General features: G+C 40.3%; 1 protein-coding gene across 2 annotated transcripts in view; it reads right to left on the bottom strand.

Annotated features, from left to right (window-relative positions):
* The window catches only part of ST8SIA4 (ST8 alpha-N-acetyl-neuraminide alpha-2,8-sialyltransferase 4), a 62,019-nt gene extending 47,235 nt beyond the window's left edge, over positions 1–14,784 (bottom strand). The window contains exons 1-2 of one of the 2 annotated variants that reach the window (XM_027446366.3): positions 14,225–14,784; positions 9,605–9,736 (exon numbers count right to left, since the gene is read on the bottom strand). In XM_027446366.3, coding sequence (XP_027302167.2) covers positions 9,605–9,736; positions 14,225–14,337 — 245 coding nt within the window. In that variant the 5' untranslated portion in view covers positions 14,338–14,784. Of the gene's footprint in view, positions 1–9,063; positions 9,184–9,604; positions 9,737–14,224 lie in introns of those variants that run through there. The other variant, XM_038170638.2, reaches the window with a different exon arrangement.
* Positions 14,785–14,809: the final 25 nt, after the last annotated feature.

Below are 14,809 nucleotides of genomic sequence, written 5' to 3' on the forward strand. Positions count from 1 at the left end.
TTTGGAAATAGATGTTTCACTGTAATCTCATGTCTCTCAAACAGCTTGGTTCAGCAATGGTCCTGCTTTCTTATAATTAATTATTACACTATAAAGACACTGAGTTTATAACACACTGAGTTTATAACACACTGAGTTTAACATAAACTTACTACTAATTAACTGAAGTTCATCCAGAGTTATTCTAATTAACTTGAAATAAGAACACCTACTGTCTTTACACTGATTTAAGCAAAATCTGCTTAAAAACATGCTGCAAATTAAACTACTGCAGCTCAAGGTCTATTCATGCTGTTACCTGAATTCATAGAAACACTTCTTGGGAACTCAATCATTGTTTTAAATCAGTTTAGCTCGATCCTCTAGCTTGCTTCTCTGCCATTAAATGTTTAAACTATTAACAGGGTTCAGACACACATGATCAAGATAACAGGGTTTAACAAGCTACCACAGATCAAGTGCACTATAATTAAGCATTTGTATAGTCCCAGTGCACAGCAAACAACAGGTGAAGTGTGCATACTTCAATGTCAGCTGAGAAAGTTAAATCATGGTAATTTGTACCTGCTTACGGAGTGGTAAAAGCTGAAGCACCTTAAGTACACCAGTTCAAAAAGACTCTTTTAATGACTGCAGCTACTTACAGACTGATACCTGCACTGGCAGCCTCCTGCAGGCTGCAGTACATGTCTGTCCCTGGGATAAAATGCTGTGAAAGACCCCAGGCCAGAGCTGCAGAAGCCACTGTTAGCTCAGAATTGCAAATGAGCACAGCCTGATGCACCTGTGCCCACCTCTGCTCTGCAAAGCATGAACGTTTGTGAGCAGGCATGAGAATCACACCTGATCTTAAGCACACACTTAAGTCCACTAAACATATGTAATAGACAGGTCATGTTGAACTCAGGCAGGGTATCACTATGTGTTAATACAAATAGCAATTTTTTTCTCTGCAACACTTACAAGACAAGAAAAAGAGCAGTAACTTTACACTTTCCACTCCTGTCAGCAGGTAAAATGGGATTTAGAATAGAAAATCTGTTAAGTAACACAATGCTATTTTTACGTAATCAATTTTTAGAGCAGAACTTCCTTAGAGCAGATCAAAACAGGAAGAGATAACTAGAGATGCCACTCCAGCAGTTGCAACACCCACTGAGAGACATAAAGGGGAAATAATCTCACGCAAAAAGGGATGAACTATAGGAACACACCATGCCCACCAGCCAGCTCTTGTGTCACTGCCTTGAGAGGGAAGAATAAGTCTAACCCTTGCAGTTCCACAAAGCACTCACTCTGGAATTGACCTTAAAAGCCATAAGGGAAATGAAACACGATAAAAATATATATTTTTAAGTGTTTCCTCTCACTTCCTACACGAGGACAAGGGAGAAAAAAAAAAATGGCCTGAGCTATCTTTTACAGCTGTCATGAATGAATCAGCATCAGAGCAAAGACAGCTTTCACTAAGGCATACGTGGAACTCAGAATAATGGAGAAGGGTGGAGAATATTAAAATCCCAAGTACCAAAAACTTTTAGCAAATGGTGTAAAAGGCCATGCAAAGTGTTCTGTAAAGCAAAGTAATGACCTCAGTTCAGCCTGTAAGTTTAATGAAATTAAAATTCCCATGGGTTTGATAAGTTCATTTTGTGGGTACTCTGCAACAGACATAGAAATGGCTACAAAATGAAAAAAAAAAAAAAAAAAGTAATGACTTGCCTGATCTAAGAGTATTTTAAGTGATGAGAATTATTAATTACCACTCATTAAACAGGGATGCAGTTTCCAAAATGTCTAATGAATTTCTTTTTTAGTAAGATTTTGAGGTGAGCAAAAGTCACTGAATCTCAATATCATCTCCTATATTTTTAACCCGAAGTTGTCATTAGCACATTCAATTGAGTGCACAGATTTTACAGTGAACATAAGAAACAGTGTCAATAAGAGATTTGTAACAATGCTAGCATTAAAATTCGTAATTACCTGGCTGTATCCAAGTATCTTTTAATACTAGAAGAAATATGATTATAAATGCAGATGTCTGTGTTATTGTTTTTAAGTTCCTCTGTGCTACTGACTCATCTGTACCATGGAGATAGCAGTACTTCCCGTTTTCATGTAAGTGTTGAGAAAAAAAAAAAAAAAAAAAAAAAAAAAAACCTATGGGATATAACAAAACCTAAAAGTATGAAACATACATGGGTGTCTCAATCAGTCTTGATTATGGTTAATAATAGAAACATGTTTAAATATCTATTCTGTTCCAGGGCACAGAGCCCTGAAAATAGCGCAACAAGGTTATTCTGACTAAATGGATATAACAAAATAACTTAAAATAAGTGTTAATTCACATCCTGCTGCGTATAAAATTCAAAAGCAAGCTCAATTAGAGGAAGGAAAAAAACAGCATGATTTTTAGTGAACCTTGAAGAAAAAGTGTTAAATAAATGGAGCCTCTGCAACATTACGCTAGAATGTGTAAAAAAAACTGTTTTATCCAAGGTAGCCTTACAGTTTTATTTTGATGAATAAAACAATACCTGGGGCATGGCCTGAGCCCTTTGTGGGCAGGTGAGGCAGATGTGGCTCATGCTGGATCCCAGCAGCTGTTTGCAACATGTTTACGTGACTCACAGAAACATGGTGTCACAACCTGTGGTTGGCCTGGGATTTTTCTTTCATGACCAAAACCAGATGTTCGTAATATTTAAATACTGAATACAACTACTGGTTATCCAATAAAGTACATGTTAACAGCATTTTCTTGAAATAGCTTTCCAAACAATATAAAGTGTATTATTCTGGGTCAAAGTGGTGACATTATTCTACCTACGTGTATTTTTCTAGTTTGATTTTGTATTCTTTGAACTACACGAGGCAATGGCTGCCTCACGCTCATTTGTCTCTGAACTGTGTGGTTAACAGAAAAAGAAAAAAAAAAAGAAAAAGAATCACTGAAACATTTAGCTTCTAGGATTGCAAATAGATTTCCAAGCAGTCTTCAAGAGCAATGACATACAGCCTCTCAGTACAGGCCAGAGTAGGCCACAACTCCATCTCCACTTTTCCTGAGAAAATCCTGAAAACTGTAAAAGGCAGTTCCGGAATGTCTTGATGCTGGAGTACCAGGGCTCATCTGGCCAGGAGCTCCAGCCATTTGGGAAAGCCTCTGACCAGCAATCTCAGCATCCAGGAAGCCAGGCTAGCTCACCACCCACCACATTATGGAAACAGAGAAGGACTGAACAACTACCCAGTCTACACCCTGCCCTGCTGAAGATATGAATTTATCAACATCAGGCAGGCCCATGTTTACCTAATATATTCCTAACAGCCTCTCCAGTGGTGGAGACTCAGCAAACATGGCACCTATTTCACAGCTTCCCTATCCTTATTGGAGCACAATATTAGTGCTTCCTTGCAACAACTGCAGCTGTTCTTTTTCCTTTCACTTTGTATGTGACAGATGATTATTCCGTACTATTGGCAACAGCCTTCATTTAACTGAGGCTACGAAGCCAACCAACTTAAAAGACAAACAAACAAACAAACAAAAAACTTTTTGTTTTTTCAAGGACACGTATCTGTTTTAGGTCTTTGACCTTCTCATTGCTCTCCTGCAGACTCTCTCCAACTGATTTACTCAGGCCTTTTAAACAACTTGGTTTCCCAAAGGTTCTACTCTAACCCTTGCAAGTCCTGATGTTGTTTCACATTCTCCACATGGAGAGCAGAAAGCAGCTCTCAGCCATTGGTATCACCGAGAACTATGACCTAAGTAAAGAATACTTTTTTGCCAATGAAATGCTGCTTCCCTTGAACACATTTTCTTAGAACTCCCTTTCAGTTACGCTAAAGAGAATTACACATTCCTCCTTGGTCAGACCATAGTCAGGTGCACTTGCAGACTCCCTGTCACCTCAGGAGGCAAACAGGAGCTGGAGCAATCTACAGGGGCAGGCTGTGACTTTGTGTTATGTCCAAGTTCTTTCTTGTTTTGTTGTTTTTATTCAAGAACACTAAAAATAATCCTGTCCCAAAGGAGTAGTGCTCTCCAACTCTCTGCTTGCCTTCAGCACTGAAAATGAAACTGATACATAAAGCCAAACTGTATTTGTAAAGGAAAAAATGAATAGTTCAGTTTGATTAATTATCTTTCCTGTCCTGGACATCCTTTTTTATGTTCTCTCAATGCATACTGATCACAATGAGCCCCCTAACAAGCTAAGAACAGTTAGGTTTTTTAACCAGCTTTAACAGTGCAGCTCTGATTCTTGAACGCAACTGCATAGAAGATTTTTCACATGCTAACTAAACAAACTACATGTATCCAAATGATTTTATTTGCTTTGTAAGGCAACTAACCATAAATGATTATTTCAATTTCTAAATATTGTTTTGATCATTTTGATAGTAACTAAACAGTCTGTTAAAGTGCTGATTTCATATCTCTCTTAAATTGAACGTAGGCTTTTCAAGTTTTAGATTTTTTGGGCTCTTTTGTTTGTTTGTTTGTTTGTTTGTTTTTGTACAACAAACCATACAAAATGTTTGTGATATTTAACTAGCAATAGTCCAGTGACATCACGTCCTCAGGACATTCCCATGTCCTACTGAAGTCACTGCAGACTTTTCCTTCCATTTAACTTTGAAAATTTTCAGAGATTTTGGTTTGTTAAAAAACACGCATAACTGCAAGTAACCAGGGAAATGTTCTGGGCAATCACCAGCCCCTGGAGGACCACACCTCCATAAGTGCTGTATTACAGGCAGTTGCTGTCTGACTCCATCTCAGTTCCTCATGCCCTTTAGGGCACCCACGCTCTCCCCTGACCAGAAAGGTCACTTCCGTAGCTGAAGCGTGTACTAATCAAGCTAAAAATCTTCAGTGATTTCCAGAAAAAAAAAAAAAAAAAGAAAAAAAAAAAAAAAACACAGCATGACACTACTGCTGCTTACCATATGAAGACTAGCCATATGCCAGCTTTTAATGAGTCAAAGGAAGCTGGAGTCAGAAGAAAGGAGTTGATGGAGTTAACCACCACAACTGACAGAGAACACTTAGTTTTCATTGACATAAGGAACTGAGGAGGAAAAAACCTTTAAGGTTTATTGTGACTATACTAGATTGGAAAGCCCCAGTTTGCACATCTTGGAGATGCAGAGGATCTGAAGGAAACAGCACAGCTGGCCCTAAGATGTTCATCGAAATGCTTCAAGCAATTTCACTGCTCCATTCTCCATTGCCAGTTCAGTCTTTACTGCTTGCACTTCAGCAACTTATCATTGCTGTTTCCTATTCACTTGAAAGACAAAAAATGATAATAATCAAAACCCTTCTAATGGGCAAGTCACATGTGCTTTTTCTTGTGTTTTTTGTTTGTTTGCTTTTTTTTTTTTTTAGTTACACTGTTTGCATCTTACAAGTTCTCACACATGTCTGACAGGAAATTTCCACTCATCGAGTTCTCTATCGCATTGCAAAGAGATGAATACACCCTAAGCACACATCGGTTTTTCATTTTGCTTTCCTGCAATTCAAAATATCTATCTGTTCCTTCCAACACAAATATATTCCCACGTTTAATCAAAAATAATTGGAAGAAGAAAGTCGAGCACTGAAACCTCAAGCTGTAGTTTGGTTCACACAGCTCACAGATGTGCTAGCATCAGTTCTATTTAGTAGGCTTGTACCATCAGGCAGGTTTGTACTATCTCAAACACACTTCTCCCCTTTGAAAGCACAACCCCTAATGCCACAGAAATTTCCTAGTTTCTGTAACAGGAAAGCCTTCATATTGCTACAGAAAGTAGGAAGGACTTAAGACATAAAATCTTGCAGAAGGTGGGTTCACTCTCTTCCATGTGACTGAAATCATTCTAACAGAAAGGAGGCTGAGCAAGCAGTCTTCTTCCCTTAGGCACAGGAATTACTAATTATTTTTCAAAGAAGTTATCGGCAATCAGAAGGTAACATCAGGTGGAAAAATCACTCTCCCACTAGAGCAATCATGACTGGCAAAGCAGCAACAGTCTCTAGTAATTAACGATACCCACCATTCCCATCTCAATCACAAAAAGCCTAGCATTTTTTTCTAATGCTTGGTTAGCATCTCCAAAATGGGCTGCTGTCCTCCCAAAACAGCTGCTACACTCCCCAGTCTTTTCTGGCTGCAAAATCCCAGAAACATCCTGTTGCATTAGAAACTCAGGGGAGACTTGTCATGCTCCCGTAGAGTCTTGATAAAAAAAGCTTTTTCACTAACTGACTCTCACTGAGTCTGACCTGGACAAGAATTCATAGGATCTTTTCTGTTGACAAAAACTGGTCACTACCCTGAGCAAAAAACAGAGTCCATGGTCAACAGGGAAAACACCACAGAATAATAACAAAGTCTAACATTTCTGCTAGCGGACAACTATGTCCAGACATACCATTAAGAAACAGCCCTTGCACAAAGCAAAACTCACTAACAAATATTTTCCATGTTTTAAAATAGTTGTTGTGGCTGTCAAGCTGATATAAGACACAAAGTGGCTGCAATCTATGGGTGATTACAAGTTTTATGAAATGTCTTCAGGTTACATACTAATAGTTTCACAAGTTATGTCTCCACTGCTAAGAAGTGATAACTTTTTATATGTTATTCAAAAGATGCTAGCTTTTTTTTTCTTTTTTTTTTTTCCACATTTCTCTCCTACCATTACTTGCTAAGGTGAATCTCACACCACAAGACTATCACCACTCATGTTAACAATTGCTATAATAGAATGTGAATCATCTTCATGGTCTACACAGTGCACACAACGTACTCTGGAGGGCAGAACAGTTAGCTGAACCATGAGAGCACTCTAGGAGGTTGCTAGCTACATTTGAAGTTAGTCCTGGTAAGTCTGTAAGTATAAAAATATTTACGGCTAAGATGTTCCTCACTGCTGAGACACAGAAGAAAGGTCTCCTTTCTTCCAAAAAAAGAGCAAATCTCCTGTAAAAGTGAAAGAAGAATGAATGTTGTTTAGTCAGCGCCTAGTGTGGAACATATTTCACAAGGAAGGGTTCCTCAAGTAAAATCACACCAAAAGTTCCCTCCCTCACAGATAAATACCGTAACTGAATATGCTACATATGTTAGCAAATAAAACAGGACTGGCTGGTAGCCCTGATTCCATTCATATACTGTATTCCAAATTTTGTCCCTAACTCACATTAATCTAAAATCTTTTACTGGTTCAGTGGAAACACAGGCTCTCTGCCCCATTAATGATTGTTATTTCATCTCTAAATAACTTCAGCTTTATGCTCTCTTGTTTCAGAGAAAATCTTTACACTGATGGAACCTTTGCTGCTTAAACCAATGTTCAGGATATATGTTTTTCTTCTCCGAACTACTGAGACAGAAAGCATCCTTCACTGTACCATTTTTAAAAAGCACCATGTAATCACATCATAGGCTTCTTCAGAATACATTATTTATAAAATAAAATAACTTTCCCACCCTCCAACAGGAAGGAAAAGAGTATTGATTTTGAAACTCGTGTTTTTGGTGGACTGAGATGATACTCATGTAGGTACAGGCTTAAAAAAATAAAATAAAATCTAAGTTGCTCTCTACTGTTTGTCCCTTTTTCTAAATAATATATTTTGCTTCCAAAACCGGTGAAAAATGAGCATAACCAAAGCTTCATTTTCTCTCTTAATTTCACTCAATAATCTGTTGTATTATTTTTACTTGTTTGTTTGACTTGAGCAGCAAGGTGTATTTGTTTTAAATGGTCCTCAAATAAGATAATTAAAAAAAAAAAATGGAGGGGAGGAATTATTATGAGAAGAATTATTACCTGTTTCTACTTACAGTCTCTCAGTGGATTCCAGATCAGTTTACTTCATAAGTAAACCAATGTGATATTTTCCTCTAATTGTCAGAACTATAACGTGTGATTTGAAATTTCAACAGTGTTCTTCTGAAGTTCTCACTATTTCTCCAACTTAAACTGTCAGTTACATGCATATAAATTTTAAATATTGTTATTGGTATACGAAACATGCATATCTTTCTCAGGCTACCTTTGGAGCAGAACTTGACCATTACCTCACGACCAATATAGGTTACATAAACCAGACGTTCTTGGGAAAAACTCCAGTCCTGAGGCCTGGGATCACACCTCAGCTGCATTTTAAGGGTGACTGCCAGAAACCCCACCAGCAGGAACCCCAAGCACCTGAGAATCAGTGAGGTGTCCAAGGGTTCCTTAGTCCAGGGGATAGAGACACCACAGGGCACCACAGAGCTCTTGACAGACAGCTGAGGCACAGCTACAGGCTCCAGATTACCAAGAGGAGCAAAACTCACTGCCTATTCACCTTACTTTTTCCATCCTTGACTCTGTTCTTCTGCTGTCCCAGTGGGGATGCCTTTCTTCCATTACAGCACAAGACTTCCAGAATGGGAAGTATTCCACTTGCTCTTTTTACTACCCTTTACACATTAGTAATTTCTGTTCTAATCATATGTTCTACCTGTTTTAGAATTAGAACATAAATGGTAGTCATAAAAAAAAAAACAAAACAAAAAAAAAAACACTTCAAGTTTTTCATTCAGAGAAGCCCTGCTTTTGTAAATGGAAACACACTGCCTGCTTAAGGGGTTGGCTAAGATGTCATTAATTAAAAAAAAAAAAAAAAAAGTAGAAAGAAAAAAGTAGAAAAAGACACAGAAAAAGACTTAGAAACTACATCTTAATTAGCTCAAATTCCTATTCATCATCCTAATACTCCAAAAATCAAGTCTACTCAGCTAACCAATTGGAACTAAAAATGTCTCTTTTCTACCATGTCTCACTCCTAGCCCTTCACACTGCTGACCCCTGCCCCACGCACTTCTCCCACTGGCCACCTTACTGATCAGGACAAGGAAGGTATGATGACAACACGAGGAGGCTTCTGCTTTCTCTCCCCTCAGGTCCCAGTGTGGATAGACCCACTCTATTACAACGCATCAGAACTACCACTGTAATTCTTCTGCTGTGTTCCTACCCTCAGCATAAGTCAAAGGCTCTCACCTCTTGGTTCTCACCAAGAGAAATGAAAACTGCATGAGATGTCGGTGTTGCCAGTATCTGACCTTGTGAGTTAGACCAGATGCACATGAGGCCAAATTCACAGCACCTGATGTCTGAGCTCTTGATGGCTACATCTAAGTCATCTACCTCAGCGCTCTTTGTAGTTAGGGAAGAAAATTAGGTACTTTCAGATCACTCCCATCTGCCCTATTTTAGGCCTTTAGGATGAGAGAAAATCATGTCCTAGAAGTGCCAGTTTCTCACCACTAACTGCAAAAGGGTTCTACACAGCACACATAATGCAGACACTGTCCTCAAGGTCTTACTGACACAGCCATCTGAAAACATTTTATTCACTCTTATAAAGGATGACTTTATTTTGGTGTCCACTGTCATCTAGTTGCATTTAACATTGCACCCTAAGTAAGTACAGTTATAAAACATCCACCTCCAACTGTAAATCAAATTACTGTTTTCTATACCACACAAATTATAGGCAATAGTAATACAAAATGAGCTGTGTGTTATTTAAGAAACTTACCTTATCTCCAGTACTAAAGAAGAATTGATTTTCCAACCTTCTACAGAATGCTGGAAGATAGCAGAGCCACCCTTTCGGATTATCTTATCAGAGCTATTGATCATCGATCTACTCAAACTCAGCTCACCATCTCTGCAATGCAATACAGATAAAACACAGTTAAGTTAAGGTTAACTTTGGTTTTAAGTAATTTACTTCACAATCACCAGTGATATTTTAATTTATTCACAACAAACAGAAGCAATTATCTCCCCTTGCATATTCTGTTTGCTAGAGCAAATAAGCTGTACCTACAAGAAATCTATGGGACATCTGTAACTAATATTTGTATATGCAATTTAAGAGCCTTAATATGTTTTTATTTGTAATGAAACAGACCGGAAGAAAAACAAAAACAAAAACAACACATAAGCTACAAATTGTGAAACTGGACTGAATTTCAGCATGTACGTAGGGCAGATTCTGCACTTCTGCATTCCAAATTTCCAGTGTTAAACTAAGAATTAAGTGTTAACTTTCAATCCTTCCCCCAGCAATCGGTCGTGTTATATACAATTGCCGAGGAGCCTCCCTTTCCTTTCTGTTGATACTAACAGACTTTAATGCACGGGATTCTGGAGTTTAATGACATAAAGCCCACAAAATTACCCTATGATGCCATGAAACTTCTGTATGCACATACCCAAACAACCTCAATTGCCTTAGTCTTCTCTTCACCAATCTCATCATACTCGTAAATTTTGATAGTTACTTTAAAAAAATAAAAAATGTAGCAAGCTATTGCTGATGACCACTGAACATCTGATGGAGTAGCAAAAATGTTACCAGTTACAAGATATCCAGCAACAGGGTCACGCAGATGTAACAGAGACTCTAAAACACCACAAGACATAAGGTCTAAAATTTCTTTTTATCTCCATATATTTTCATCATCTTCCACACTGTTTCCAGTTAGGCAACATTTAACTGAGTTCAAAAACAGATATTATGTATACTTACATAAAATGTTTTGTAATAAATATATCAGATACCCTAGATGTAACATTCTACCATGTACAATGTCTTGCACTTGAGAAGGACTATGTATCTCAATATTATACAGAAATCTCTTTATCTGTTAAATAAGCATTGTCTCAAATACCATCAATAATAAAAACTTTGCTTGCAAACAGAACTTCTGACCGCCAACCATTCAATAATAAAATGTAAGATAAAAGATGTGAGACTGTCAGCCATCTATGGAATCACTGTTTTCATATGGCCTTAAGTTCATAAAACAATTGGATCCTGGGCCTTAATGGGAGCTACAGCTACATTACTGCAGTACATATCTGTTCTAAGTATTAGTATTTAGCAAATTATATAGCAGACCGAACTTGAACTATCCTTCAATGGGACATTTATTAAGCTAACTTGGCAAAACTTGTAACAGGTTGTCATTTGTAAAAACTGCTATGACTGCAAAAGCCACTGTAACTAATAAACCAGTATTTTACACTTCATCAAAAACAGCCCAGCATCACTTGCACTGCTCTCCCTCCCTCATCCCCACTATGCCAACAATCTGCAGCACTGACACGCACTGACTCATAGGTAAGAGTGCCACCTACCGAAAAAACTACCACTATAAGCAATTCTGTACGTACAAGATGTGTATGCAAATCGTCCTAATCACACTAACTTAACAGATGGGAGAATGATGTGGAATGCTCTAAATTCAATAATCAGAATGTAAGTATTATTATTGTTGTTTTTGTTGTTGTTGCTGTTATCTTTTATTTTTCTGTTCATTAAAATTCTCCATAATGGATGTGGTTGTATTTTCCTGCAGTAAGATAAAATGTTTACACCTAGAGAAAAATTACCAAAATACATCCTGGTAAAGTGCACAGTCAGGAAGTATTTCAGAGATGTCTCCTGTTTATGCTGCCTTAAACCTTATCCAGTAGACACTTTAACAGAGATATAGGTGACACATCGTAACAACAAATGACGTAGACAACACATGAAGTACCACAGCATCTGAAATGTGGTTGTCTTCTACACTCACATTAACATGTGCAGCAAGCTATACATGTATGGTACGATAACACAATGTTGAATTACATTCTCATGAGCCAAAATAAGGTCCTAGGCACTTTGTGTTAAAGTATGAATACAAACATGTTCACTTACATGTTTTCCTCCCTTTTACTTAGTAGTTTCATTTAATTTTCACTTAAAATAATATTAAATAGACTAATGCATAAAAAGCTCAATTTACTCCAGAAATTTTTTCACTGTGTAAAAAGTTGTGCAATAAATTTGGGCTTCATTTTATCTTCCAGAATCACAGCAAGTCCTCTCTGGTGGATGTTAATGAAACAACTGCTGTAGAATGATGGCAACTTCTGGCAGATGGTGTCAACCCTGACTGAATTACCTTGCTTTGGTGACCAATCAGACCAATACAATAAGACTCTCTCTTCTCCTTAATACAGCTCATTAAATATAAATAACTGCCTTAAAGTTTTAAAATGCATATTCTAAATCAGAATAAGTTAACACAGCTTAAAAAACGCTGCTTCCATATAATGCATGTGTTTCATTACTTGCGTAACCTTTAAAAGGGCATTACTGACTAGTTGAAGAATGGCATGCTCATGCAATTATTGTCCCTGCAAGTTTTTCTGTGAAAATACTGCTGATTTAAGGTGTATCACCGTATACTCAGGAATCACACAACAGTACATTTTAGAACACCTGGGATTCACCTGCACTGCCACCAATAACCCCAACCTTGGGGCACCTTGCACCTTCAGAGTGCTGTGCTACTGTAGGAAGTAAAACATCCCATGGAAAAATCACTTTGTTTTCCCATGAGGCCAGTCAAAAATAACCAAGCATTCCTGTGAGCTCTTCCTTCGGGAGAAGGGCAAGCCTAACATCGACAGTGGTGGCAGATGGTAGCAATACACTTGCCTTTTGTTTTCTGCCTCCTACGGTAAGGGATGGGACAATGGGATGGGAAAAGAGACCATACTGCAACGTCCTCAGCCAAAGCAAGCAGCCCTGTTCTGCACAAGAAGTCTTACCAAAGTAGGCATAGCACTAAACATCTGGGCACAAGTACATTACGGCTCTATCTTAAACTGCTGTTAAAAACATACATACCTATGACTAAATACACCTATTTTTTTTCATTTAATATTAAGGCATCAGGTCTCTTTAGTACCTTTTAAATCACATCAAATTAAATGTAGCATAAGACGTAGGGGGCTTTTTATGCAAATATGTATGGATTCTACCTAGTGACTAATTTCTGAATCATTTTAGCAACTACCTCTAGTTTGACAGGAAGGAGTAGGTACTAAGAAACATAGGTATCTCTGGTTAATGCTGATTCTCCCTCACAGATTCATTCTCACATGTATTTTTGTGCACCTATAAACCGAACATTTTACACGTTTGTACGTCTTCCAAGTATGTGGATACCACAGCACCGCAGAAGAAACTGGGCTTCCACCCAAGCTGAAGAATAGGGAAAGTTACCAGCAAGTTATGAAAACCTTTAACACCAAGGGAAGCAAGCACCACATCAATAATTGTACACACAGAGAGACACAACCTGCCTGCTGCTTTGGGGGGGCACTGGGCCATTGTCCCCCAGATGTGTCCAGCTGTGTCCAGGTGTGCCCACATCCCCCTCCCACACCGATGTGCCTGTACAAGGAGCAGGGAACAGGGACACACCTACTGCTTTATTTCTGAGGACCATGGTGCCAAAGGGGTGTGTGCGGGGGGATAAGGAAGCTGGGGTTGCCCCAGCTTCTTCTCCTGGGCACTTACAACGCCTTTATTCCTTCTCGTCAAATAAAGGTTAGGGCTTACATCAAAGGACAAAAACCCGCGGTGAATCCGTCTCCCCGCAGCAGATTTGCACAAGCAAATGCAAAGCGTGAGACCCCTCCCCGCCTTTGCCAAGGCTCGCTATGTGCTGCCACAGAATTTACGCATCCTTCCTACCAAAACAAAAAATCACATCTCCCAGAGAAGAAACACCCTTGGCTAAAAATCCAACTTCTTTACAGGATAGCTGTAAGTTGGGATAAAAGGGAGAAAACACAAGCATGCACGTACGCAGACGCGATGAGGAACAAAGAAACAGAAAGCTGAGGTGCAAACAGAGAACGGCAAGGGACTTTTCGCCTTTTCTTTTCAGCCGAAGACGAGCAGGAGGCGGGGCGGGGGAACCACAACCCAGGGTCTCGGCGTGGGAGCGGGGCTTCCAGCAGAGGGGTCCCAGGAGCCGAGGGGATGCCCCCAGGAGCGCCCAAGTTACGCGCGGCTCCCAGGCAAACTTCGGGGAGGGAGGCGCTCGCCTCGGGAGGGCTCCAAGGGGCTGCAAACGGGACCCGGCGGCCGCAGCCCCCAGCCCACCACCACCTCCCCTCCCGGCCCTCGGGGAGCAGCCGCGGCCAGGTAAGCATCCTCCGGGCTGCTCCCCGGCCACCCCCCGGCCACCTCGCCCCCGGCCCAGCGGCGGCAGCACCGCGGGTCTGCGGTGGGCGGCCGGGGGGCACCGGGGGAGGACCCGAGGCAGCGACACCGCCCCGCCGCCCCCTCGGGGACCGCATTTACCCTGCGAGCGGTGCCTCCTGGCGCTCCTCGGTCCGCGCTATTTCTTTCGTCTTGTAGAAGATGAGGAGGAGACTTATGGTGCACACAGTCCACCTCTTCCTGACTGAACGCATGTCTTCTGCGAAGCGCGGTCCCCCTCCCCCTTTTTCCTTTGTTTGTCAGGGGTGTGCGGAAAACAACTCCACGCGCGGCACAATTTGACAAAAAGACTGTAATAATTTTTTTTTTTCAGAAAAATTAAAAAAAAAAGAGAGAAAATAATAATAATAAAAATAAAAAGACAAAACGCAGGCGGGATCAGACGCCGGGGGTTGTTTGGCGTTTAGTTTGTCTTTTCTTTCCCCCTTCCCTCCCCTGCCCGCCAGCCAAGCTGGCAGGCGGCGGCTCGCTTCCCTCGGCCCGGTGGGGACAAGTCCGTGTGCCGCCTCTCCGCTCCTCCTCCTCCTCCTCCTCCTCTTCTTCTTCTTCTTCCTCCTCCTCCTCCTCCTTTTTCTCTTCCTCCTCCTCCTCTCTCGGCTCCGGCTCCGCAGCGGCCCCGCTACGATCGCGGCGGCGGCCCGGGGGCGACGCTGGCGCCTCCCTCCC

Source organism: Anas platyrhynchos, chromosome Z, assembly GCF_047663525.1.
Source record: "Anas platyrhynchos isolate ZD024472 breed Pekin duck chromosome Z, IASCAAS_PekinDuck_T2T, whole genome shotgun sequence".
In the NCBI taxonomy this organism is placed as follows: domain Eukaryota; kingdom Metazoa; phylum Chordata; class Aves; order Anseriformes; family Anatidae; genus Anas; species Anas platyrhynchos.